At 40.2% G+C, this 25,275-nt stretch overlaps 2 protein-coding genes across 6 annotated transcripts in view; one reads left to right on the top strand and one right to left on the bottom strand.

Annotated features, from left to right (window-relative positions):
• The window catches only part of SAMD4A (sterile alpha motif domain containing 4A), a 352,931-nt gene that overhangs the window by 243,193 nt on the left and 84,463 nt on the right, over positions 1-25,275 (top strand). For 2 of the 3 annotated variants that reach the window (XR_012507521.1, XR_012507522.1), the window contains exon 15: positions 1,117-1,151. The gene's annotated coding sequence lies outside the window, so the exon portion shown is untranslated. Of the gene's footprint in view, positions 1-1,116; positions 1,152-14,541; positions 14,730-15,941; positions 16,075-25,275 lie in introns of those variants that run through there. The other variant, XR_012507520.1, reaches the window with a different exon arrangement.
• GCH1 (GTP cyclohydrolase 1) overlaps positions 2,713-25,275 on the bottom strand; it is a 48,164-nt gene continuing 25,601 nt past the window's right edge. Inside the window, exons 2-6 of one of the 3 annotated variants that reach the window (XM_074365499.1) lie at positions 24,309-24,418; positions 12,035-12,090; positions 6,642-6,673; positions 5,674-5,758; positions 2,713-4,620 (exon numbers count right to left, since the gene is read on the bottom strand). In XM_074365499.1, the coding sequence (XP_074221600.1) occupies positions 4,491-4,620; positions 5,674-5,758; positions 6,642-6,673; positions 12,035-12,090; positions 24,309-24,418 (413 nt within the window). In that variant the 3' untranslated portion in view covers positions 2,713-4,490. Of the gene's footprint in view, positions 4,897-5,673; positions 5,759-6,641; positions 6,674-12,034; positions 12,091-24,308; positions 24,419-25,275 lie in introns of all 3 variants that reach the window. The other 2 variants (XM_010962183.3, XM_074365498.1) reach the window with 2 other exon arrangements.

The raw sequence follows: 25,275 nt of genomic DNA, 5'->3' as shown, positions 1-25,275 counted from the left end.
TTCTTCTGCTTTTAGATAATCTGAAATATTTATGGATGAAATGATGTCTGCGATTTTCTTTGAAGTAATCCAGTGGGGAGGGGAGGTACAGAGGAATCAAGATGACCATGAGCTGAGACTTACTGAAGCTGGATGATGGGCATATGAGGGTCCTGAACTCGTGTACTATCTACTGTTGTACATTTTTTTCCATAATAAAGACTAAAATAAGCACAAAGCTAATGCCCCTGAAAGGGTTGGGGCTGTCAGGTATTTACACTTCACCCTTGAGCGCATCTACTGAGACTTTCCTCTCCACTGTCAGCAGGAGGACCAGGCCCATCATGGTGAATCCGGGGGTTCTGTGTTGACAGACATCCTTCTCTAAGACCTTTGATGTCTCCAACTGCTCTTCCACTAAGTGATAAAACAAGGAACTCAGCCAGTTCAATCTGCAGTGAAAAAACTGAGGAGCAGCAGCTTGTTGTTGTTGTTGTTGTTGTTGTTTTTATTGACGTATAGTTGATTTGCAGTACTTCAGGTGTACAGCAAAGTGATTCAGTTATGTGTGTGTATGTGTGTATTCTTTTTCAGATTTTTTTCCATTACAGGTTATTACATGATATTGACTATAGTTCCCTGTGCTATGCAGTAGGTCCTTGTTATCTATTTTATATATGGTAGTATGTATCTGTTAATCCCAAATTCCCAATTTATCTTCCACCTCTTCCCCTTTGGTAACCATTAGTTTGTTTTCTATGTCTGTGAATCTATTTCTGTTTTGTAAATAAGTTCATTTGTATCATTTTTTTTAGATTCCACATATAAGTGGTATCATATGGTATTTGTCTTTCTCTGACTTCACTTACTATGATAATATCTAGGTCCATCATGTTGCTGCAGATGGCATTATTTTATTTTTTTATGGCTTGAGTAATATTCCATTATATATATATATATATATGTGTGTGTGTATGCACACGCACACACACACATATATATATACACCACATCTTTATCCATTCATCTGTCAGTGGGCACTTAGGTTGCTTCCATGTTTTGGCTATTGTGAATATTGCTGCTATGAACATTGGGGTGCATGTATCTTTCTGAATTAAGAGTTTTTGTCTTTTCCAGATATGTGCCCAGGAGTGAGATCACTGGATCATATGGTAAGTCTATTTTTAGTTTTTTAAGGAATTTCCATAGTAGCTGCACCAACTTACATTCGCACCAACAGTGTAGGAGGGCTCCCTTTTCTCCACACCCTTTCCAGCATTTGTTATTTGTAGACTTTTTTCCTTTTTTTTCTCTTTTGGTTTTTACAAACCCTTGTGTGGAGGGCTGACTTTAAATAGATCGCAGTGAAGGGGCTACTCTGCTACGTACTAAACCCCGACCAAGAAGCAGGTCTTCTAGGAATGGTTTAGCACCAGGTTCCCCATGAACGTGCAGTGCCTGACCAGTGACGTGGTGGCTGCAGGGGCGGCTGCCTTTCCAGGTGCACCTGTATGTAGACTTTTTGATGATGGCCATTCTGACTGGTGTGAGGTGATATACCTCATTGTAGTTTTGATTTGCATTTCTCATAGCGATGTTGAGCATCTTTTCATGTGCCCATTGGCCATCTCTATGTCTTCTTTGGAGAAATGTCTGTTTAGATCTTCTGCTTATTTTTTTATTGGATTATGTTTTTTTTGTTATTGAGTTGTATGAGCTGTTTGTGTATTTTGGAAATTAAGCCCTAGTTGGTTGCATTGTTTGCAAATATTTTCTCCCATTCCATAGGTTCTCCTCTTGTTTTGTTTATGGTTTCCTTTGCTGTGCAAAAGCTTGTAAGTTTAATTAGGACCTGTTTGTTTATTTTTGCTTTTGTTTCTATTACTCTGGGGAATGGATCCAAAAAAACAATGCTGCGATTTACATCAAATAGTGTTCCACCTATGTTTTCCTCTAGGAGTTGTATAGTGTTCAGTCTTACATTTAGGTCTTTAATCCATCTTGAGTTTATTTTTCTATATGGTGTTAGAGAATGTTCTAACTTCATCCTTTTACATGTAGCAGCTCATTGCTGGATTGACATCTGTGTGTTGTGGTTTTAGCAGTTTCGTGCACTCCTAGTTTAGATGGTTAGGTTCACTACCCACAATCCAGAGGTCCTTCGAGAAGCAGCAGCACTTGGACAGACTGACAACCAGTGAGGGTTGGGTCTCTGCCTAGGTGCAGTAGACCACCCAAAAGAGGAAATGATGAGTCACCAGGCACAGACATAAAAGAGGTGGCAAAAGCAAAACCTTTGCTCCTACTTGGAAGTTTTGCCCAGGCAGGCTGCTCCCTAGAAAAGGGAGGGAAACTTCCACTCCCTGCACTGCCCAGCTCCCTGCTCTAGCCAGCTCTTCCTTCCTCAGCTGCTTCCACACAGAAAGCAGTGCACGTTCTCAGGAGCTGTCATTACCCAAACTTAGGCTTAGATCAGGGACATGAGGGCCACTCAGATTCCTTACTCTTACCCCAGATCGCCCCTTCCCATTACTGCAGGAGGGTGAGGGCAGTAATACTCAAACTAAATACCGGAGGGTTAAATTTATATTCTGGGATTTATATTCTAGTAGCTTGATGGCTGACAGAAGCCTTTATGAAGGGTATCTTTGCTAAAACAGAATGCAATTTAAATAATCAAATTTGTTGATGTATCTATACCAGTTGTTCAAAAAGAAGCTAGTTTCACAAGAGCAAAGTCGTAACACTTTAATAATTTAAATAAAACCATCTTTAGGAACATACACACATACATAAAATCTGAACAATTAAATTGAACAATGTGTTTAAATGCATCAAATTCTTAAAAATCCCCAAAATGGACTCAAGGCCACAGATATGAAAAGGTAATTTTGAACTGCTACAGACCAGAGTAAAACAGACAAGGTAATTACTTTTTATTTACCAATATTCCAGACCAATACTGTGGATACTTCAGATTTTTATGAAACTACTTCTAGGGAATGTTGGAATAAAGAGTTGTTAAAAAGGAATGCAATTGATGGCAAAGAGATGAATTTATAGCTAACAATTTCTTTGGTCCTCCAAGTTACACCTGTGAAAACTTTAAAATACCAAGTGTGAGCTGAGTGTTTAATTGTCTCTAAGTGTCTAAACATTAAGCAGGATAATGTCTATATCAGGTTAGATTTCAAAAGGAACTCAAAATCAACCACCACTGTACTTTAGAAACTCCAAATATGGAAAAAATACAGGAATTAGAAGTAGGGAATAATTAAAAGTAAAAAAAAAAAAAAAACAAAAACGACACCTCTGCCATCTTGCCGTATAACAAGCAAAATGGCCTCAGAGTGACAGAGACGGGACTACCAAGGTCACCGCAACCACTGTAGTTAATCCCTCTTAAGGAAATGGGATAAATTTGAAGAGCACAGTGTCAACCAAATGAGAGACTTCTCCATGGAGTAACTGTGTTTTTGCAGAGTTGGGGTTTTCTTTTGTTTGTTTGTTTGTTTTAGTTTGGCCCACACTGCCCCAGTGGAGGAAATTGTAAGCTAATAAGGCAGCAGCTTCCTGGACTAAAAGACCTATACCACTTGAACAGTTACACTGAAGACAAAATCCTTATGGACCACAACGGAAACCAGTGAAGGGGCTTCCGGTATTTTCCAGTCATTCCAGAAAATTATGGTGCATTTTCACAGACACCAACAATACAGAGTTCATCAGACATGGGGCATAGTTCATAACACAGTCCACAGTGCAGTTCTGCATTCTGTCACGTTCACAGAAGCTGTGGTTATGCAGACCTGAAAATGACGGACACTTTCAAAAGTTTCTGAAAATACTTAGAAAAATATTCAATAAGTTAAAAAAAATTTTTTGAGGAAGCTACAAGGAATACACAAAGCAAGCTCCCAAGAAATGTGTAAACGCAGAACTGTGAGGACGAGTTATCTGCAGTGTCAGTGCTAAGACTGATAAAACAATGGCTTTTTAAAAAAGGCGAAGGTGTGTACACTCTAAATGGTGTGATATTCTCATCAAGGCACAGAGAGTTAAATGTTTAAATCCCTGTATGTTGACAAGAGAATATACTCGTAAACAACTCCAGGAACTGATTTCCCTGTACTTGAATTTTAAAAAGAATGGAAGGTAGAAATTGCCTTTTTAACTCACAGTAAAAAAACAAAAAACAAGAAAACATAGATATTCCACTACCTTCCCTTGATGACTAATGTTATAACTGGATAGTTAAAAAATAAATATATAAAAATAAAGTGTCACTGTGGTTAAATAAACATGATTAAAGTGGAGCCTGCTGGACTTTGAATTTGCAGATCAATGCTGCATACTTACATAAATTATTTTTAGCACTAAACCATTTTCATTTGGGGAGGCTAGAATAAATATATTGGCCATAGTTTTCTCTCATTCCCAAGACTCCTGTGCTTCTGAATCAAATGACCAGACTCTGAACAAAATACGGGAATTCTCCCTTCTTGGCACCTTCAAGTTACCTGAAAGGCAGTGGTTTTATGCACATAACTTACACTATTGGCAGTTTGCTTGAATGCTGCCACTAAAAGGTGGCAAGAAGAAAGTAGAGGGCTCACCCCTTTATTAATTATCTTTATTTGACTTGCTATAAATAATTACTAAATACAATTAGTGACAAAGAATAAAGTTCATGTTTATAACAAGTGGCAGTGGACTGTACTAACAATGAAGACCAGATGGATGACGCTACTAGCTGCATGATCTGCAAACCACGTGGCACACACTGAGGCTCAACTCTTAATAAGAGTCAGGAACTCTTCCCGGGTCTTCGGATCCTCCCGGAACACCCCCAGCATCGTGCTGGTCACGGTTCTGCTGTTCATTTTCTGCACCCCTCGCATTACCATACACATGTGTCTACAAAACAAGACAGCAAAGGTGGCTTCACGGAGTAGACAGTTGCTGGTTTGGTTTTTAAAATAAAAAGCAAGGCCGAAAGATTAAATCTGACTCAATGAGTTCAGTTACCAAGTATGTCAAAATATTGCTTCTTAGACAAATTTGGTCTGAAACTTTTTTTTAAGTTTCTAGGTCTTAGAGCTTTTATTTTATAAAAGCTGGTCGAGTCCTGAAGGCATCCAGCAGGAGGGGGTGGGAAATGGAATCTTCTTTCTGAGTAAAACTAATACAGAGGGTCTACAGAGATACACAGCTTCTAGGCAAGAAGAAATTCAGAATTCTCTTTTGATCCATCTTGAGAACCAAGACAGCACTAAGCTGGCTTAGCTGTTCAGAGAAATACTGAAGCATGCTGGTCTCATCAGGCAGGATCCAGAGACCGGTGACCACAGTGGGTCTAAGCAGCCTGAGGAAGCCGGACAGCATTCACAGTTCACAGTTCATGCCATGACAAAGAATGGACAAAAACTGCCCACAAGATGTGTGCAGTTCCCATAATTCATTCTGACTTGTATTAGTGTCTTCAGTTGCCCTTTGGACCTATCCTTAGCTCTCTTTATTTTCAAAATGTGTGACAAAATATTAGGAAAATGCTACTTAGAGCAACAAAGAGCTAAAGAAGAAATCAAGAGAAGACATAAAACGCTACTGGTTGCACAAATTCACCGCATCTAAGCCTTACACCTCCAACCGAAAAACCCACTATGTCATTATTAAGGGCAAATGCGTACTTACGTTGCTTCAACCACTACACCAACTCCAGCAGGTCGCAAGGCCTCTGTGATTGCTACGGCAATTTGTTTTGTAAGGCGCTCTTGAACTGTGAATGGGACAAGGAGCTCAGTTTAAGAGTCTGACACGAACAGACAGCTGGAAGCTTTTGTTATCGCTAGAATATTTGCGACCTTAAAAAGCAAGACTTCTGCGAGGTTTAAGAGCCAAGACACACCACCTTTTACCAGTTTACTTGCTGTGCTGCCTGGGCGGCAGGAGGCACCTGGAGTCCCCCGGCACCGCTGGAGAGAACGGATTAGAATGGTGACTGTCCCTTAGGTGCACAGAAAGACCAACAGAATATTGACAAGTACCCCCATGGACGCAGAGTAAAGCAAATTAATAAATAGCTTGCAACAGGATTAACAAAGGCGCTACAGTCCAATTACTGAATTGTACTTAGAGCAGTGTTGAAAACCAACGATTTAACCTAAATAATGCAGTTCCTGTGCTGAATAAACAACTCATCTTTGAAAACATATAAGCATTCACTGGAGCACTGCATCTGTTTGAAAACTGACAAAATCCCCAAATGAGAGCAGGGGTTAGTTAAATCAAACCACAGTACAGCCATACAATGGAATGCTAAATACACAACAGAATTAATGAGATAGTTTCATGTATGTGAAAAAAAAATGTTTAAGATGTTAAGTGAAAAGAAAGCAGGGAAAAAAGAAAGTGAAGCCCATTTTCAAATACATTATAATAAAAATAAGTTGATTTTTAAATGTTAGTATATACAACAAAATGTGAAGAAATATGCAAATACAATGATTTGTTCTGGAGACCTGAAACACAGCAGACTTTGTTTTATATTCTTGTGAGGTTTTAATTTTTAAAGTCGTATGTATTACACTTACAGTAAGAACAAAAAATACTTTTTCCTTAAGAAAAAGTTTTTCTGTAAACAAAATAGTTTAAATGTTTACCTTGTAATCTTCTACTATAGATTTCTACAATCCTAGAAGAGAAAGAATTGTTTTAGTTAATCATAAATTGTTTGAAGTGAAATTGGTAAGGCTTCCTCATAAGACTAAAGAATAATTTCTGTATTGAAGCAATGGAGGGTGTGGGTAGGGGAGTCATGCTTATAGGAGGAGGATAGAAAGATACATAAACTACAAGAAAATGAGAAGAGGGAGGGTCTAAAGGAGACCACTAACCACGACACACATGTTGCTTCCCTCAGTCCCCAAAGAGAGAATTAAGTGTAATGTTCACTTAGGAAAAACAACAATTAGAGGTGAGTAATTTTCAAGATCCCTAGCTATCAATTTTAGACCAAGTCTCCAGTGTTCTAATTAATCATATTGTTTAATCAGAGCTTAAAGTTCAAGTAAAAAATAAAAAGACTATTTGTTAATTAATAGCAGACCAACGTCAACTACATACCAACTAAACCTATTAGGATAATCGGATTAGAACTAAACAGACTTCTTCAGACACCTCTTTATAAGACAGGTCTACATAAGCACTCAGGATTAACCCCCCAGAATAAAAGCCCCTGATCTTAGCTCATAACACAATCTGTCAAGTGATGAATTTCCCCTTTCAACATCATTTACTCTAGTTGTGAAATGGAATGATGGCCACGTGAATCACCCACTTGAGGATTCCAATTCACATGAAGTCTCTTTTCCTTAAAATCTGGCCTTTTAGTCATGAATTTGGACCTAGTTTAAGGATCAGCTCACCTCTGAGGCATGTTACGGCCCTCCGCCCCAGCCCCCCCACCACTATGCTGCTCAGATAGAACTGACATCTTGCTTCTTTATACCTGGGATAGCCAACGACGAAAGTCACACATCTGCCACCCTACTATAACAGGAATGCCTCTAACATTATACTGTCACCCATGGTGCCTGCCCATTTCTGGTGGGTAGCTGCTATCATGCCAAAGGAAGGTCTGTTGAGTGCCTACTATGTATATGATTATGTGGTGAACAGAGCCCCTATGCTCAGAGAGTTTATAATTTCTTATTCCTAGTTTATTCATTTTTCAAGTAATGAATAGGTCTTGAATTTCTGTTTTCTCAGCATTAAAGATACTCATATACTGTATGGTCAGGCCATTCAAGATGGCTAACCTCTTGCTCTCTCTACATCCCCTGCTTGACTGGTCCCTGCCTCACTCACATGACTATCCAGTCCTCCTAATGATAGGGCTTAATCGGTAACTGCCTACATACTTGCCCCCTGCCCCAGCCGCTGGTTTCTCTGGTAACTGATGAGCCAACCTGACGTCAGTTCCCCCTATAAATGGTAGCCTCATTCTACCCCAAGCAGCGAAGATTGCTGCATGTGCCTTAGTGGTGGGTGTTGCTCCAGGACCCTACTCCAGGACTTGTAAGGTTCCCTGTCCACTAAACTGCTGATGTCTCTGTCACTGTCTCCAGGACTCTTTGTTTGGTCTTGAGGCTGAGCAACTACAGGGCTTGCAGGCCTGTGAGGTGTGTCCCAACAGATAGCTTCTTTGAATTTAAAAAATCTTTATTTTTCCCTCACTCTTCAAGGTAATTTGCTGAGAGGTACTTGTTGGGAATAGAATTCTAGTTTGACTCTGATACTTATCTGCCTTTCAGTATTGCCCCTGGTAAATGGATGGTCAGTCTAATTGCTGTTACCTTGTAGGTAATATTTTTCTGTGGCTTCTTTTATGGTATTTGAGTACGTGTACTCTGCCGTTGCCTGCATTGTGTCTGGGTGGAGACTTGATTTTATTTGGCCTGTTTGGGATTTATTAGGCTTCCTGAATCTGAAGACTGATATACTGCATGTGCTCTGGAAATGTCTTCAGCTGTTACCTTCTCTAATATCACCCCTACCCCATTGCCTCTTATCTCAGGAATTTCGGCATATTGGAGCTTCTCAGTCTTCCATATCTTACGTTCTCAATCACGTTTTCCACCTGTGTTGCCTTCTGTGCAATTGTTTCGGACCTTCCTTCCAGTTCACTAATTTTCAGCTGTGCCAAATCTGCTGCTTTAATATGAGTGTATTGGGCTTCAGATTCAATTATCACATCTTTTTCCCCTAGAAGTTGTAATTGGTCATTTTACCAATCTGCCTATTTAATTCTGAAAGTTTCGTCATCCTTTGTCAAGCTTTCAGGACTCTTTATTTTCTAACACACTTGTATATTCCATATCTGTTAACTCCAGCATCTGCCCTCTTTGACCATTTGTAGCTGACTTTGGCTTATGGTGGCTTGTTCATATGCTCTTAGGAAAATTTGTGGGAATTGTTTGAAGCCTGGATAAAAGTGGATCAGTACGTGCACTTGATTCTGCTAGGTGCTAGAGGGTTACCTCCTTAGTGACATCTTAAATTAGTGCCTTGGGTTTTTTGAGGACCACACAGGTAATATGAATTCTGGCCCCAAACCTAAGTGAATACATGCCTAGAGGTTCTTTCCCCACCTTCTAGTATATTACTTTTATAGCAGAAACAGGGAAAAAGGGCCCCTTTGTAATCTCATGCCTGTCCTCCCAGTCTCCTCTGCCTAAATCTCTTACTTGTTTTAACCAACCTGCTCCCTATCCACTGGAATATGCCTTGCTCCTACCCTCTTATTTCCCTTTATTTATGCATTAACTATACCTAGAGGAAATTATCTTCCATTTAGAATTCTGCTCAGCCCTCCACCCCTGGATTTCTCCAACCCTACCAGGCACAGCCATCTTGGCACCTCTGAACTCAGAGCTCCAAACCAGGATTTCTGTGGCACCTGCTCCCCGTACTGTCCACCCTCCTAGAGGGTAGCGGCTGTGTCCTTCTCTCTAGCGGCCACAGTAACGGACCCAGTGCCCTTTCACAGAAGGTGCCCAGTAGATTAACCATGGCTACCCAAGGCACTGCAATTCTACATTCAAGATTTACTTATGTTCAATTACTGTAAAGCAAGAAAACTAATACATGTCCAATGGGTCTTCAGCAACAAAAGGAATTTCTATTCAAACTAAATTTACTCTAGAATTTCACTAGAGTTAAACCAGATCAACTCACTCCTGGCATTTTCTTGTTACTTAAGGCTTTACTATTTGATATTTGACTTTCCTGGCATTGAAAGGTCATTCGTTTAAAAAAGAAAGCATAGAACAAACTTCACATGCAAGATTAAAATGAGTGGTAATGTTTTGCTAAGATATTCAGCTTTATTACTCTTCATTCCCTAAATATTCCTACTTCGTATAAGGAATAAGCAGTTGGATAAAATCTTAGTCTTCTGTTTCATTTAATAGACTATTCAGATTTTTTAACAAAATATCCAAAAGTAACATACTCAGTTATTTGATCTATAATTCCGTGTTTTTCTTATATTTTAATCCTATTAGTACAAGGACAAATCCTCCTGTTAATAATTAACTCCTTTGTATTGTTTCATAAAAGCTTAATTATTGGAGATCTTTTCCTTTCGCTAAGAAAGGAAATAACCAAAGGATACTCTACCCCCAAGGCACCATTTTTTCCAAGATCTCACAAGATGACCCTCAACAACTTTCTATAAAATGTTGCCCATAGTCTACACAGTGTGGTCTTCTAGAGAAGACTGTTTACATTAAGATCATGGCCTAATGTGGTCTGCTAAGCTTTTTATAATATGAAAATTACTCCATACCTTTTACACATGGACAAGACAGGGGTAATTTCAAAATTTCTATGTAAGAAAGATTTAGGAATAGCAATCTTGCTGGAAGAAAGCATACCACAGGGCTGGGCCTATAGCTGTGTTTGCACAGCAAGCATACTGATCTTACTTAGACTGTGCATTATAAAACAGTAAGAATAACCAATTGTAGTAAAAGCACTTTTATTCAGTTGACATTAGTTATAATTTGGGAGTAAGTTAGTGGGGAGGAGGTTGTTAATAGAAATTATAGTATGGTTAATTACTCCATCACCACCAACACTGTTTTTCAGCCACTCCTTGGCACTGCCACTGAGTACAGATCACTGAAAGGCAGCAAGGTATTTGGATTTGTGTTAAGAGCCTTAATGCAATGAAGCAATGATGGTTACGATGTAGTAACATCCTTTCATGGTACCAAGTAGCCCTGACTGGTAATGAGATTACTGAGCAGGAATGAGGTCAGAAACTAAGGAAGTTAAATTTCTCTCTTCTGCCTACTTTCTTCTTAATCCTAGAAGAAATAAGTGAGAAAGTGGAAGTGAAAACAAGAGAAAAAAGAACAGCTGTGGAGAGGTGTCAGAGATTACTAGGGTGGTGTTCACAGGTTCCAACACAGACTTGAAAAAGGTCTGGACCATCATTCAGGATGGTTTAAGTGACGAAGAAACAGGAACACATCAGAGCCACAGAAGTCAGTTGGTCTCAAAGATTCATTTATTCCAGTTTCGACAGTCACCTTCACCTCAGTCAAGTTATCCAAACTTAGCTTGGTTCATTTTTAGAAGGTGGGGGGAAGCACATGATTGCATTTTATTACATACTACTTCATTTTGTTCTTAAATCTCTTTCAACACACACACACACACCTCCCAGTATTTCCCCAGCACCCAGGACTCACTAACTTTATGTAAAGAAATTGCAAAAAAGGATATTTAGGTCTAGCCAACAATATTTTATTATCATGAACACTGACCCTCAAGTTGACTCCAGTTGAACACGGACGACTATGCTTGTGTATCACCACCCTTTCCTAAAACTCAAATGGTAGCAAAGGCCTGAACCCACAGGACAAAGAATGAAAAAAGACTGTAGCAGAAAGGAGAGAAAGAGAAGAGTAAGCACTCTCAAACTAGAGCTGAGAGAAAGCCACAGAAGGCCCAGTCTTGGGTCTGTAGAGCCAAAGGAACCAGAAATGAACCAACTGGCCCTGCAAGACCCCAGAGATACCCGGAGGCACCTACGTACAGTGGAACACAGGGTAGAGGCCCCGAATGGTGGTTTGATTAGAAGTCAAAATAGTGTAGTAGACCTCTCTGCCCAGGTTTTATCTCCCACCCCTCACTGTCAGCTAAACAGCCTTAAAGAACTGGAGATGAGCACATGCACCCTCGGATCCTCTCCAGTCAGGGAAGGCTCTGTGGAGACAGGCGTGAGCTAAAGCTCAAGGATGTGTGAGTGGGAGGTGGAAGGCAGGCAATGGGGACGCGAGAAGAAAAGGGCATTTGTGTTTCAGGTCCTTACAGTCTGTTTTAAGACTATACTTATTGTCTATGTATTGTCTCTGCAACTATAAACTAGGTTGGAACGCGTCTTCTACATTAGATCCACACTGATTAAGAGACAAAGCCTGATGAGATTCTCACCATGGAGGGGCAGGTCCTGTCATCTCACTTACCACACAGTCATACTCACCTAGCGAGTTTGCTGAGGCCAAGAACTTGCTTGTTAGGAAGATAACCGATGTGGACCTTCAGAGTAAGAGACAGAAATCGTAAGTTAAGTGAAAACAGTGCTTCTTTGTGACAAAATAAGGAAACATAATACAGTACATTTAGGTAATTCAACACAATAAATATATCTTTAAAATATGTAGAAGTCTTAAGACTTAGAAAATGAAGCACATATATAAGCAGTTTTAAAATTACATAAATGCAGTAAAAGGAAAATGTATAAGAATGACTTAATAAAATGACAAATGGCGGGGGAGGTATAGCTCAAGTGGTAGAGTGCATGCATGCATGAGGTCCCGGGTTCAATCCCTAGTACCTCCTCTAAAAATAGTAAATAAATAAACCTAATTACTTCCCTCCACCAAAAAGTAAAATAAAATAAAATGACAAATGTGAAGTATAACACTTCCTGGGGAAGTTAAACACGATACAATTCATAGTCTTTCCTCTGTTGAGGGGAAACATTCTCAGGAAAGTGCAAATTATCCATAGCAACATTAAAATGTAGCCAAGAAAGCCTTTAAATGTCTGAAACTGTAATTATAAATAGTGCCATTCCACACATCACAGTGGTCTTAAAAATCCCACCCTGTTGCAGAGCCCTGTTGCACAGAAAAGGGTCTCTACGCCTTCTGTGGTGCTTGATGGCCCCATTTCTAAGCTGCTGGAGAACACATCTTCTTGACAGGAGAAAAAAGACACATCTACAAACTGACTCAGCAAGAGCCTGAATCCTAAGACCTAAACTCCTGCAGGACCTACTATAAGCCAAAGTGATTTCTATAATCTTAAAAAGCACTAATTATCTAATATGTAAATATTATATGTCTTTCAGCCAAGTATTAAGCATGAGAAGACATCAGTTCTCCAAAAAGGCTAATAAATGGTCATTCATAGGCAGTGAATTTACCTAACATAAAAATGACTCATTTACATCATGGTTTGCTAGCATTTGTTGCATTTGTTCACCTAATATTTACTTGAATAATTGATCTAGGAGTAATTAGTGAGTTTTTTTCATCTATTAAGCGCTGTGCTTTGGGAGTCTGAGAATACCAACTCATCGCCTTCCTGGTGACCACGGGAGATAGGTAAAGCAGCGGCTGAACACTGGGTATTTTAAAGAAAAATCAGAGCTAAAACTTTCCCAAAGAACCAAGGTCTTCTGTACAACTTGAAACTTACATACTTACATGCAGAGCTATAATTTATATTTCCTGTGCTACTTTTTGTCTTCCTGAAGATCCTGTCATTTAGATGGCTGTTTCAAACAATCATCACTGAGCAATATGTTTAAAAGCAGAACACAAACACAGAGGTAATCATAGCAGAAGGTAAGAGAATACAGTGGAGAGGGGCTGAGAACAGGGTCCAGCTCCTGGGTGTGGCCCCAGCCAAGTCGCTACCTCTCCCCATCCTCTTGGACAAGTCATAGCTTTCCGGGCCTAACTTTCTCACTCAGAATAAAAGGTAGTGATGAGCTCAAAGGTTCTCTCATTCCTGGAAATCCTGAGCCCTGCTGTCCCAGGCCCAGCACCGTTAACTGCGGGGCTGCCAGACCGTGCGCGTCTCCCAATGTGATGGAGTATGGAGTCTTCAGCACCCTGATGAACGACCTTGTCTTGTCTGTTTAGCCTTAATCTTAGGAAGTTTTAGGTCTAATCAAGTTCACAGAAAAATCCAGAGGTTGAATGGAACAAATCTAGACGTTGAGACACTATAGAACTGGCCTAGTTTCTTCAACAAGAAAATGTCATTGGGGTTGTGGGGAGGTGGGGCTGCCAAAGGAGATTATTTTAGAGTAAGAGGCTTAAGAGGAATAGTAACCAAATGCAATGCAAGTGTAAGTGTGTAACCCTTATTGGGATTCTGGTCTAAACAAACCAACAAATAAGCTGAGATGCATGGAAAAATGTGAATATGGGTTAGTTATTAGACGCTATTTAGGAATTACTATTAATTTTGTCTGACAGTGCTACTGTGGATATGTAAGAAAATAATACTTTTATTTATGTGTTAATAATGAAGAGTCATGTTGTAACTTTTTTGAGTTACGTTTGTTTCAGAGTTAATGTTTCTTAAAAAAAAAAATCCCTTATCTTTTAGAGAAACATGCTGAAAGAAATTATAGGAAAAAATATATCTAGGATTTGCTTCAAAATAGTCCAGTGGGGACATGTAAGGACAAGACTGATCCTTTACTGATAACTGTTGGAGCTGGTTGATAGGAGCATGGAACTTTATACCTATTCTTATGTATGTTCTGTAGTAAAGGGTTTAAAGAGAGATACCAATACACATCAGAATACTAAATTTAAAAAGACAAAGTGGGAAGTGCTAGTGAGGATGTGAAGTGACTAGGACTCAGTATATGAAGTATAAACTTGTACACCAATTTGGAAAACTAAAGGTCAGTATTTGGTAAGTTGAACACACGTGTACCCTATATCCCTGCCATTCTACTCCTAGATATATTCCTAACAGAAATGCAAGCAAGAGGAGGATCAAAATAGCAGAGTAGGACATGGAGCTCACCTCCCCCATCACAAACAAAAAATTCATCTACATGGGGACTAATTCTCACAGAAAACCACCTGGGAACTGGCAGAAGATCTCTTACACAACCAAAGCTGCAAGAAAAATCTCCATGGTACGAGGTAGGACAAAAAAGAATGTATCAGGGATGGGACCAGCACCCCGGGGAGAGAATCTGTGAAGGAGGGAAGGTCTACGCGGGAAGGCTGTCACCCTGGGGAGCCGCCTTGCCAGCTGGGAGGGCTGCTGGGGCAGACACAGCGGCTGGAGGGGCCTGGACTCTGCTCAGGAGGGGTGTGCACGTGCTAGCTTGCTAGCAATCAGGACAGAGAGACTGGCACTGTCTGCTGACAGCTGCTGCCTCCCCACATTTCCCAGTCTAAATGGCAGGGCTGCTAGTACCTGCAGGGCCTGGGGGCTGAATCTTAGACAGGCCTTGGGAGAGGACTCCATCTAGCTGCGTGGGGACAGTCTGGTGGGCTTGGGCCAAACCTTGGAGCCACTGTCAGTGCCTGCACCATAGGGGGAGGGTCTGGCTGCACAACAGACTGTCAGCGTGGCTGATGCCAAAGAAATCATGTCTCTGGCCAACAGCCCCTGGGGAGGAATACCCAGTGGTTCCTTTCCTGGCTGGCATTCGTACCAAAAACAGCGCTTGCACCAAAAATATTGGACTCACACAATGCACACGGGGATGCTTCCACATAAAGACACCCCTTTAAGACCACAGTAGATAAACTGTTTCTCCAAAATTCATAGAAACAGTTAAGTAAAATGAAAAAGCAGAGGAGTTACTCCAAGTTAAAAGAACGAGAGGCTCACAGGGGCACCTCTCGTCTTTGTGGCCCGCTGCTGTCTATGGCAGTGTGCCCTAATAAACTCCTTTTCTATTTTCATACTTCATCTCTGGTAAATTCTTACCAACCCGCACATCACTGTGCCACCAACTGGCCCCCACTGTGTCCCACATTTGGTGGCCCATGTGGCCCTTTGGGCTTCTTTCTCCTCTCTCCCCTCTAGCGGGATCTCCCCCTGGCTTGATGGGATGCTCCATTCTGGAGGCCAGAATCGTCAAGGCAGGCTTCCCTCTTCTGCTTTCCTTTCCTCTTTCATACTTTTCTGCTGTTCCCTAGCATTCAGAAATTCCCTGAAGTCTTGCCAGGGATTGAGGAACCCTGGCTGGGCTCTCTCAGCAGGCTCTGAAACTCTGACAGGTGGAAATGAACCCCGGCCTGTAGGAGTGAATGCACATGGGAAAGGTATCTTATCTTTTCTAAATACCCTTCTCTCCATCTCCCCTTCCCCTATCCCTTCCTCTGACTCTGGCCCTTGAGACACTCCTTGGTTCTCGGGCCCAACCACGTGGTACACCTCTCTGTGCCTTCCTGCCGCCTTTTGTGGGTCACGCCTCCAGATTGGTCGTGCCTCCTGCCTTGGATCACCGCACCAGGTAGAAGTCGCCAGTGGGTGAGTCCCCACCTTTTTTCTTTGCTTTTTGGCCCCTTGTGCTGGCTTTTCAGCCCCTGTGCTGGTTTTGGCCCTGCACCAGTTGGCTTCTCTTTCCTGGGGGACACCCGAAGTAGGAGGACACCAGAAGTTTAGACTTTCTCTTTCTGGGGGATGCCCCAGAATAGAGTCTGCCCTGGTTTCCTTCTCTTTGCTTCTTCTATTCCCTGGAGCTCACCTTTGGGTTGCATTTTAAAACACTGGGATAAGTTTGATCCCCAGACATTAAAGAAAAAGCAGCTTATCTTTTTCTTTAATGTTGCCTGGCCCCAATTTCAACTTCCAGATCAGGAGACTTGGCCCCTTCATGGGACTTTGAGCTATAAAATAATCTTCCAGCTTGACTCTTTCTTCTTTCTGTCCCAACCTGGGAAAATGGTCCGAGGCCTCATATGTCCAAGCCTTTATGACCCTCTCTCAAAACTTGGATCTGGTTCTATAAGAGAGTGTCTGATTAGAACTTGTACTAAAGATGGTACAAAGAAAATAAAGATATTCTTTAGAGAAAATTGCGTTAGGGAAGCTCTTTGAAAATTCCAGAACTGGTTCTTTTTGCATATGCGTTTAGGACAAAACTAGACACCTTTTCAAAATTCTGACCCTGAGAAAACAAAAACATTCCTAGGAGAAAAGAGATAAGAAAAGAGACAAAAGGCAAGCCAGGTATATGGCCTTTCTGTGCCAGGCCCAGAGGTGTGGCTCCAGAAATAATCCAAAACCCATCAATCCTTTGCCACTCCCAAAACCTCCCCTACACCTTAAGAGACTTGTAAGTATCTGGTAAGAGAGAAAGAAAAAAAACCTTTTTCTGATGATCCTAAGGGAACAAAGTCATTCTAGGAGGAACTTGCCTTGAAATGCAAATGTTCTACTAGGTCTTCTCAGAGAACCCTTATCTCACCATCTTTTTAAAATGCAAATTTTGAGAAAGGGGGCAAGGCACAGCCAACAAGAAGCTGTCCTGCCCCTGGGGATTATTACAAAGTTTAATTAAATTATTACAAGAACACTCTAGGTTTGTTTCTAAAGCTCAGTAACCCAAATATATTTAACAATCTTGTGCAGAGTTAAAGCTAATCCAATTGTTAAGTTTATGGTCAACTACCTATATCCAGTACTTCTGCATGACCTTGCTGGATTTCTCCACTCTAAGGATCTAACTGGTAGGCCCTTAGGAACTTTATTCTAGAGAAAAGAGATAATAATTTTGTTCAGGCCCTTAGTAATATTATTAGGTGGGATTCCCTCACCTGGCCAATTAATACCTGCTCTAACCCTGGCATAGATAATGAATTTTCTTCTAAAGTTACTCAAGTTCAATCAGAGCAACAAGTAGCAACTTGTTAACCAGAAATACAGTTTCTATAGGAGATTTGTAATTATAGTAGTGTAACTCTAGATATAAGAAGCAACAGAGGGAATATTTTCCTGGACCATAACAGACTAGTAAGACAGGTGGTCCAGAGACTTTGCTACTGTTACCAAATTTGAACCCAAACTTTAGCATCACCTCGTAGCTAGAAAAGCACTAAGATCATTAATGGTGACGTCTGCTTTGGCCATTAAGGAGAGCTCTTACAAAACCACTTGGCTCTTAACATCCCCCCCAAGGGTGCCCATACACAGTTATGTGCTGAGTGCTGTACTTACATCCCCAATTGTTGTGGGACAAAACGGCGGTGGTAGGTGACATGGTGACACGTGGGTTGATGGAGGAGTTTGCCAGAGATGAAGTGTGGGAGTGGAAAGGGAGTTTGTTGGGGTGTGGTGCCGTGGACAGAGGTGGGCCACGCGGATAGGAGGTGCCTGTGTGGGCACTGAGGGCCAGTTGTTGGGGTCTTTTGTAAGGTGGGGTCGTAGGCTGCCTGATTGGCTTGTGCACAGGTCTGACTGGTTGTAGATGAGGTGGGAGGCTTGGGGGTCTGTAAGGGGCAGTGGGATTTGTGGCTCTGGTAGGGTGGGCTGGGGAAGGCCAGCCTGGGCTGTTGTGAGATTGGGCATTGCGTGGGGCTATCGGTTTGCTGGGGAAGGCTCGCCCAGTGAAGAGTGTGCTTTGTCTGTGGGAGGGATCACAGGAGGCCATCTGGGAGCCTGGGAATGGGGGTTGTTGGACTTTGAGGGATGTCAGTGGCCTGATGCCAATGAGTCAGGTATGTCAGTGCTTACAGAAGTCACTCAAGAGGCGTCTGGTTCTCCAGTGCCTTTTCTGAGATCCCTGAAGGGATAAGGTCTTTTCAGACATTCTCAAATTTATTCTCTGTTTCTACTGGGTCTAGCTGTTTATCTTGCTATACACTTTTGTGTTTTATTCCTCTCTTATAAAAATGACTGTCTCTCTTTGAGGTCCAAGATCTGTGAACTTAGGAAAACATACCAAGATTGCCGCCATGAACCAAGTCAACATCCTGGTGATGCAGCCCTTGGACACTGCTGGGGTCTCCTGCTCCCATCTTTAAGGCTGCAGGGATGTTGAGACCCCATAACTCTAGGCAGATTGGCATAATAGGCAGGGACAGTGCAGTGCCCCCTGTTCAGCAGGAATTAGATATGGAAGGTGAGATCTTTGTCCCTGCCAATCTGTCAGGGGGGAATGTGGGGCCATCTGACATCCTTCAGAGTCCAGAACTCTCATTTCTGGGCTCTCAGGTGTCTGCCTGTGATCTCCCAGAAGATGGAGCGCATTATTTGCTGGGCATGTTTACCCTGGCAGGCTGATGGCCTAGGTGGTGCCTGTTCTCACGGTGACTAGGGCTGGCTTGTTTCAGCCCACCATGTCAAAGTTGTGGATCCCACCACCCTTCACGGACCCTGGACTTCTTGCCTCACCTACAGCCAACTGGAGACTTGTGCATGGGCCAGTCGGGCCCCTGGTGACCCTACCTTGTGGAGGACCCCAGCGGCCAGCTCTCAGTGCGTGCACGGGTACCTCTCATCTGTGTGGCCTGCTGTTGTCTATGGCAGCATACCCTAGTGAGCCCCTTTTCTGTTCTCATGCTTTGTCTCTGAATTCTTTGGCCAATGCACGACATAACTGTGCTACCAACCGGCCCCTGTTGTGTCCCACAACAGTAACCAGCTCTGCCTCTGCCTTACCCACCCCACCCCCAACCCCTGCAGTCCATTCTCTACACAGTATCTAGAGGAGTTTTTATTATCAAATCATGTCCCTCCTCTACTCTAAGCCCTCTAGTGACTTGGACCTGGAGGTGGGATGAAGATAAAAATAGAAAGGCAGGGGTGGGGTGAGGGGGTAAGTTTGAGGTAGGAATTTTAGGGGTGGGGGAGAATTATGAAGAAGGGAATGGGTGTGGGACTGGGGCTGGAATTGGGATTGGAAATGCCACCTTGTGTGGGCATGGAAATGATAGGGTTAAGTGTCCAGATAAGGATGGGTTTGTGTTTTGGGGATCAGGTGGTTAGGTTACCTTTGGAAATTGATATGGGGTTGAATTTGAGGATTGGAATGGGCTGAATTTGGGTTTGAAGCTAGGGTTAAGGATGGAATTGGAGCCACAGTCAGGATGGGGTTGGGTTTGGGATGGGGGGTCAAGATGGCAGAAGGGCTCTGGGCTATGCCTCCAGTCACCATATGCCCATGGCCCAGACGTTCTGAAGCCCAGTTAGCTGCAAAAAAGAAAAGAAACAAACAAGAGAAATCCCCTGAAAGAACAATGAAACAGACCTCACCAGTCTAATAGACCGAGTTCAAAAAGAAGATAATAAAAATGGTAAAGAAATTAAGAAATATTATCACTAGAAATGCAGATCATTGTAACAGACTAGAAACTATAAGAACAATCTAGAAGCAATGAAGAGGAGATTAAATAACACAGAAGAACAAAATAATGGAAATCATCCAAGCAGAATAGCAGCAAGAAAGACGTGAGAAAAAATAAAAGCAACATCTGAGATCTATGGGCTAATATAAAGTGCGCCAACCTATGCCTAAATAGGGGTTCCAGAAAGAGAATCAAAAATGTATTTGAAAAAGTGATAACTGAAAACTTATCAAGCCTGAGGAAGGAAACATATCCAGGTACAGGAAGCAGAGAGAGTCCCAACAAGATGAACTTCAAGAGACCCACACCAAGACATATCATAATTTAAAATGGCAAAAGTTAAAGACTTCACAGGCCAGAAAGGAGTAGCATAATATATTCAAAGACCTGAAAAGGAAAAACCTGCAAGGATCCTCTAGCCAGTAAGATGATTTAGAAAAGGAGAATTTCTCAGACAAGCAAAAACTAAAAGAACTCTGCAATACTAATCTTCCCTAAAAGAAATATTGTAAGGTCTTCTCTAAATAGAAAAGAAGCAAGAATCTATAGAAAAGGCAATAGGAAAGGTAAATATATAAAAGGATTGACGTTCACTTACATAAGTCAGTACATAGATTTAAAAAATCATTTTGTAAAAGTGATAACTACAATTAACAGCAAAAGGATAAACATGAAGATATAAAATAGAACATCAAAATCACAGAATGGGGGGAGAGGGAGTATAAAAATGTAGATCTTTTAGAATATTTTTGAATTTACATGGCTATCAGTTTAAAGCAAATAGATACAGTTATGGGTTAATACACTTGAAAACCAGGTTAACCATAAGCCAAAAACATATAATAGATTCACAAAAACAAAAAAGGAACTCAAGCATAATACAAAAGAAAGCCATAAAGGAAAAATGAACAAAGAAGAACTACAAAATCAACTGGAAAACAAGATATAAAATGGCATTAAGTACATACCTATCAATAATTCAGTGTCAGCGCATTCTGGAAAAGGCACAGCAATAGAAACAACAAAAAGATTGTGGTTTCCAGGGGTTTGGGGAGAGGGTGGGAGGGAGGGAGGAATGAATAGATGGAGTAAAAGGGATTTTTAGGGCAATGAAATTACTCTGTATGATACTATAGTGGTGGCTTACTTGTCATTATGCATTTGTCAAAACCCATAATGTACAACATCAAGAGTAAACCCTAATGTAAACTATGGACTTTGGTTGATAATGTGTCTATGTTGGTTCATCGGTTGTACCAAATATGCCACACTGATGAGGGATGTTGAGGGTAGGGGAGTATATATGTGTGGATGGAGAGGGCTATGTGCCGACTCTGTATTTTCTGCTCAATTCTGTTGTGAACCTGAAACTGCTCTAAAAGAATAAAATCTATTTAAAAAAATTAAATGTCAATGGACTAAAAGTGCCAATCAAAAGAGAGTGGCAGACTGGATTAAACAAGAACCTACAATATCTTGCTTACAAAGGACTCACTTCAGGGGAAAGACAGATTGAAAGGGAGAGGATGGAGTAAGGTAGTTTCATGCAAATGAAAATGACAAAGCAGGGATAGCAATACTATCAGACAAAATATACTTTAAAAGAAAGTCCATAAAGAAAGACAAGGACATTATATAATGATAAAGGGATCAACATAAGAAGAGATTACACTTGTTAACATATACACAGCCAATACAGGGGCACCTAAATAGATGAAACAAACACTAACAGACACAAAGGGAGAATCTGACATGAATACAGTAATGGTCGGAGACTTTAACACTTCATTGACATCAGTAGATAGATCTTCCAGACAGAAAATCAGGCAACAGAGGTCCAAAATGACACAACAGACCAGTTGGACTTAATTGATATATATGACACTACAGTCTCTTCAAGTGGTATTGGGAAAGCTGAATAACTACTTGTAAATCAATGAAATTACAACACTTCCTCACACCATAAACAAAAATAAACTCAAAATGGTTTAAAGACCTAAATATAAGACATAACACCATAAAACTCCTAGAAGAGAATAGAGGCAAAATATTCTCAGACATAAATCACAGCAATATTTTCTTAGATCAGTCTCCCTAGGCGAAAGAAATAAAAGCAAAAATAAACAAATGGGATCTACCCAAACTTAAAAGCTTTTGCACAGCAAAGGAAGTCATTGACAAAACAAAAAGACAACCTACAGAATGGGAAAAAAAAAATCTACAAATAATGCAACCAACAAAGGGTTAATATCCAAACTATACAAAGAGCTCATAAAACTCAGTATCAAACAAACAACCCAATCAAAAAATGTGCAGAAGACCGAAACATATTCTCCAAAGAAGACACACATATGGCCAACAGGTACAGGAAAAGATGCTCCATATCACTAATTACTAGAGAAATGTAAATCAAAACTACAATGAGGTATCACCTTACACCAGTCAGAATGGCCATCATTCAAAAGTCTACAAATAAGAAATGCTGGGGAGTGTGTAGAGAATAAGGAACCCTCCTACACTGTTGGTATAAATGTAAATTATGGAGAACAGTATGGAGATTCCTTTAAAAACTGAAAATAGAGCTACCATATGATCTAGCAATCCCACTGCTGGGCATATATCTGGAAAAGATGAAAACTCTAATTCAAAAAGATACATGTACTTCAATGTTCATAGCAGCACTAGTTACAATAACCACATGTGGAAACAACCCAAGTGCCCATTTAAGAAGATGGGGGGGGGGGTGTGAGTATATATATACATATATACACAATAGAATATTATCTAGCCATAAAAATGAATGAAATATTGCCATTTGCAGCAATGTAAATAGACGCAGAGAATATTATACTAAGTGCAGTAAGTCATAAAGAGAGATACTATATGATACCAGTTATATGTGGAATTTAAAAAAATAATACAAATGAATCTATCTACAAAACAGAAAGAGACTCTCAGACATAGAAAACAAACTTATGGTTACCAAAGGGGAAAGCGGAGGGGAGGAGGGATAAATTAGAAGTATGGAATTAAAGCTACCAACTAACAGACATAAAATAGATAAGCAACTAATATTTATAATACAGGGAACTATATTCAATATCTTATAATAACCTATAATGGAAAATAATCTGAAAATACATATTTTTTCAGATTATTGAATCACTTTGCTGTACACCTGAAACTAACACAATATTGTATATCAACCATACTTCAATGAAAAAGTAAAAATAAACAATTTTAAAAAAGTGCATCTGTGCACTATTGTTTGTAATAGCCAAAACAAACAAAACAAACAAAAAAAACCACCAACCACCACCAAAATTCCAAACAGAGACGATCCAACACAAATATCCATCAAGAACAGAACAATAAAGTGTGGTGTGTTTGTACAATGGAATTATATACAGCAATGAAAATAAATTAGTGATAGGCAATAACATCAATGAACAAAATGAGCCAAATATGAAAGTGTATATGCTGTCAACTTTTTCTATTTGTGTATATATATATATTAGTCGAAAAACACACTAAACTAATCTATAATGTTAGAAATCCATACACTGGTTACCTGTGGGGACAAGATGGTTAGGGATTAACAAGGGACACAAGGTGGGCTTCCAGGATATTAATAATGTTCTGGTTCTTATCTATGAGGCAGTAAGGAACACCCTTATGATTTGTGCATTTTTTTGTCTGTACTACTTGTAAAAAATGAAAAAACAAAATACTTTTAATAAAATTGAAGGCAATGTTAACACATTAAATTTAGGCAATGGGTATATAGGTATTTGTACCACTACTTCTTGTAAGTCTTCCATTTGAAAATTATTAATAAAAAGTCAAAATAAAATAAAATTAGGATATGGCAGGAGGGAAGAGAAGAGGACAACTCTTGATAACCCACATGTGCTCAGAGGGATGTTTAATTACAAAAAGCTGGATAACATTGTCTAGCTCATGTTAGATTCATTCTTCCTAAAACAGAAAGGGTTGGAAACAAACCCACTTTTACTATAACCTTTGCCTCAAAAAATTCTACAATCACTACTGCTATCATATTACACAAAGGTATATCTACATTATTTAGTCAAATTAAAGGGCAAAGTTTTTCAGAGCGTTCAGCAGCTACCTAGAAAAAAAAAGATGGTCTTTAATCTCGCTATTTTAACCTATTAACATGGTATTTACTATGAAATACTTGCCCTGAGGGCCTTCCATACTTTGTTTCTGTTTTGTTAATTTCCAGCCATTAGATGATTAGTCGAGCTGATAAAGAGTAAACATTACTGTGTCAATCTAAATATCTGGGATATTAGAAATTAGCAGGTGACAATTTACCATGTAATTATTCTAACTTTAAAACTTTCATTGTGCTTTTTAAACACTGTTAGGAAACAACAGAGAAAAACTTACCTTTCCAACAAAGGGAACTAGATGATGTTCACACATGGAAAACATATCTATGTCCTTCACAATCACCATCTCATCGTGATCTTCATCAAATATAGCGTCGTTTAGGACATCTGAAATTAGAGGCTTGCTTTAGTAACGTTTCCAATTTTTTAGAAAGATAAAGAATAGAAAAGCTAACACTCTCTGTAGGTACATATATAAATTGACAGTCAACATAAGGATGTTAATCCTAAATGAAATATTAATGGCATGCAAATTAAAACTATTTTTCTCCCACCAAATGAACAGAGTCTTTTTTTTTTCAAATGATGGAAAAAATCCTTATGATATAATATTACATTTAAAAACTGCAGGATTACTAATGTAGTCACAGCATAGGAGGAGAGAGGAAAGGAGATAAATTACGCAAAAGAGTAGGTATTTCTGGTGCTAGAAATGGGTCAGCTTTCACTTTCTTCCTTACACTTGCTTGTACCTAACATTTTCTCTATAACAGATATGTAGAAAAACATACCCAAGAAAAAAACGAATCCTTGGCTCTCTGACTTCTGAAGCTAGATCCAGATGCCCATAAACTTGACCTCTGTTATCAATCTCCCAAGTAATTTTGCGACTCTTCCAAATTTTTCTAGTTATTGTATGTAAGCATTAGCCTTATTCTAAACAGTTGCCTTCCTCCCTCCCTATGAAATAAATACTACAGCTTTTATGTGTGTGCCTGTCCAGACTGGCTTTGGGTGATGAAGTGTCTTGTTTAACCTGTGGACTCTGTCATATACAGACAGACATATAATAGACATTGAGAAACAAACTATTTTTAAAAACTGCGCTGATACCTGAACTTGGCAGGCTAGATACATTCAAGTCACCTAGCTGTGTGATTTCAAGGATTTGGGGATACCCCATCTACAAAGCATGGTGAGACAGAGAAGGGAGGAGATGAATAGTTTTGTAGCCACCTACTGCT

This window comes from Camelus bactrianus, chromosome 6 (assembly GCF_048773025.1).
Source record: "Camelus bactrianus isolate YW-2024 breed Bactrian camel chromosome 6, ASM4877302v1, whole genome shotgun sequence".
Taxonomy (NCBI): domain Eukaryota; kingdom Metazoa; phylum Chordata; class Mammalia; order Artiodactyla; family Camelidae; genus Camelus; species Camelus bactrianus.
The sequence above is the reverse complement of the archived record's forward strand: the minus strand, read 5'-3'. Positions and strand labels throughout refer to the sequence as shown.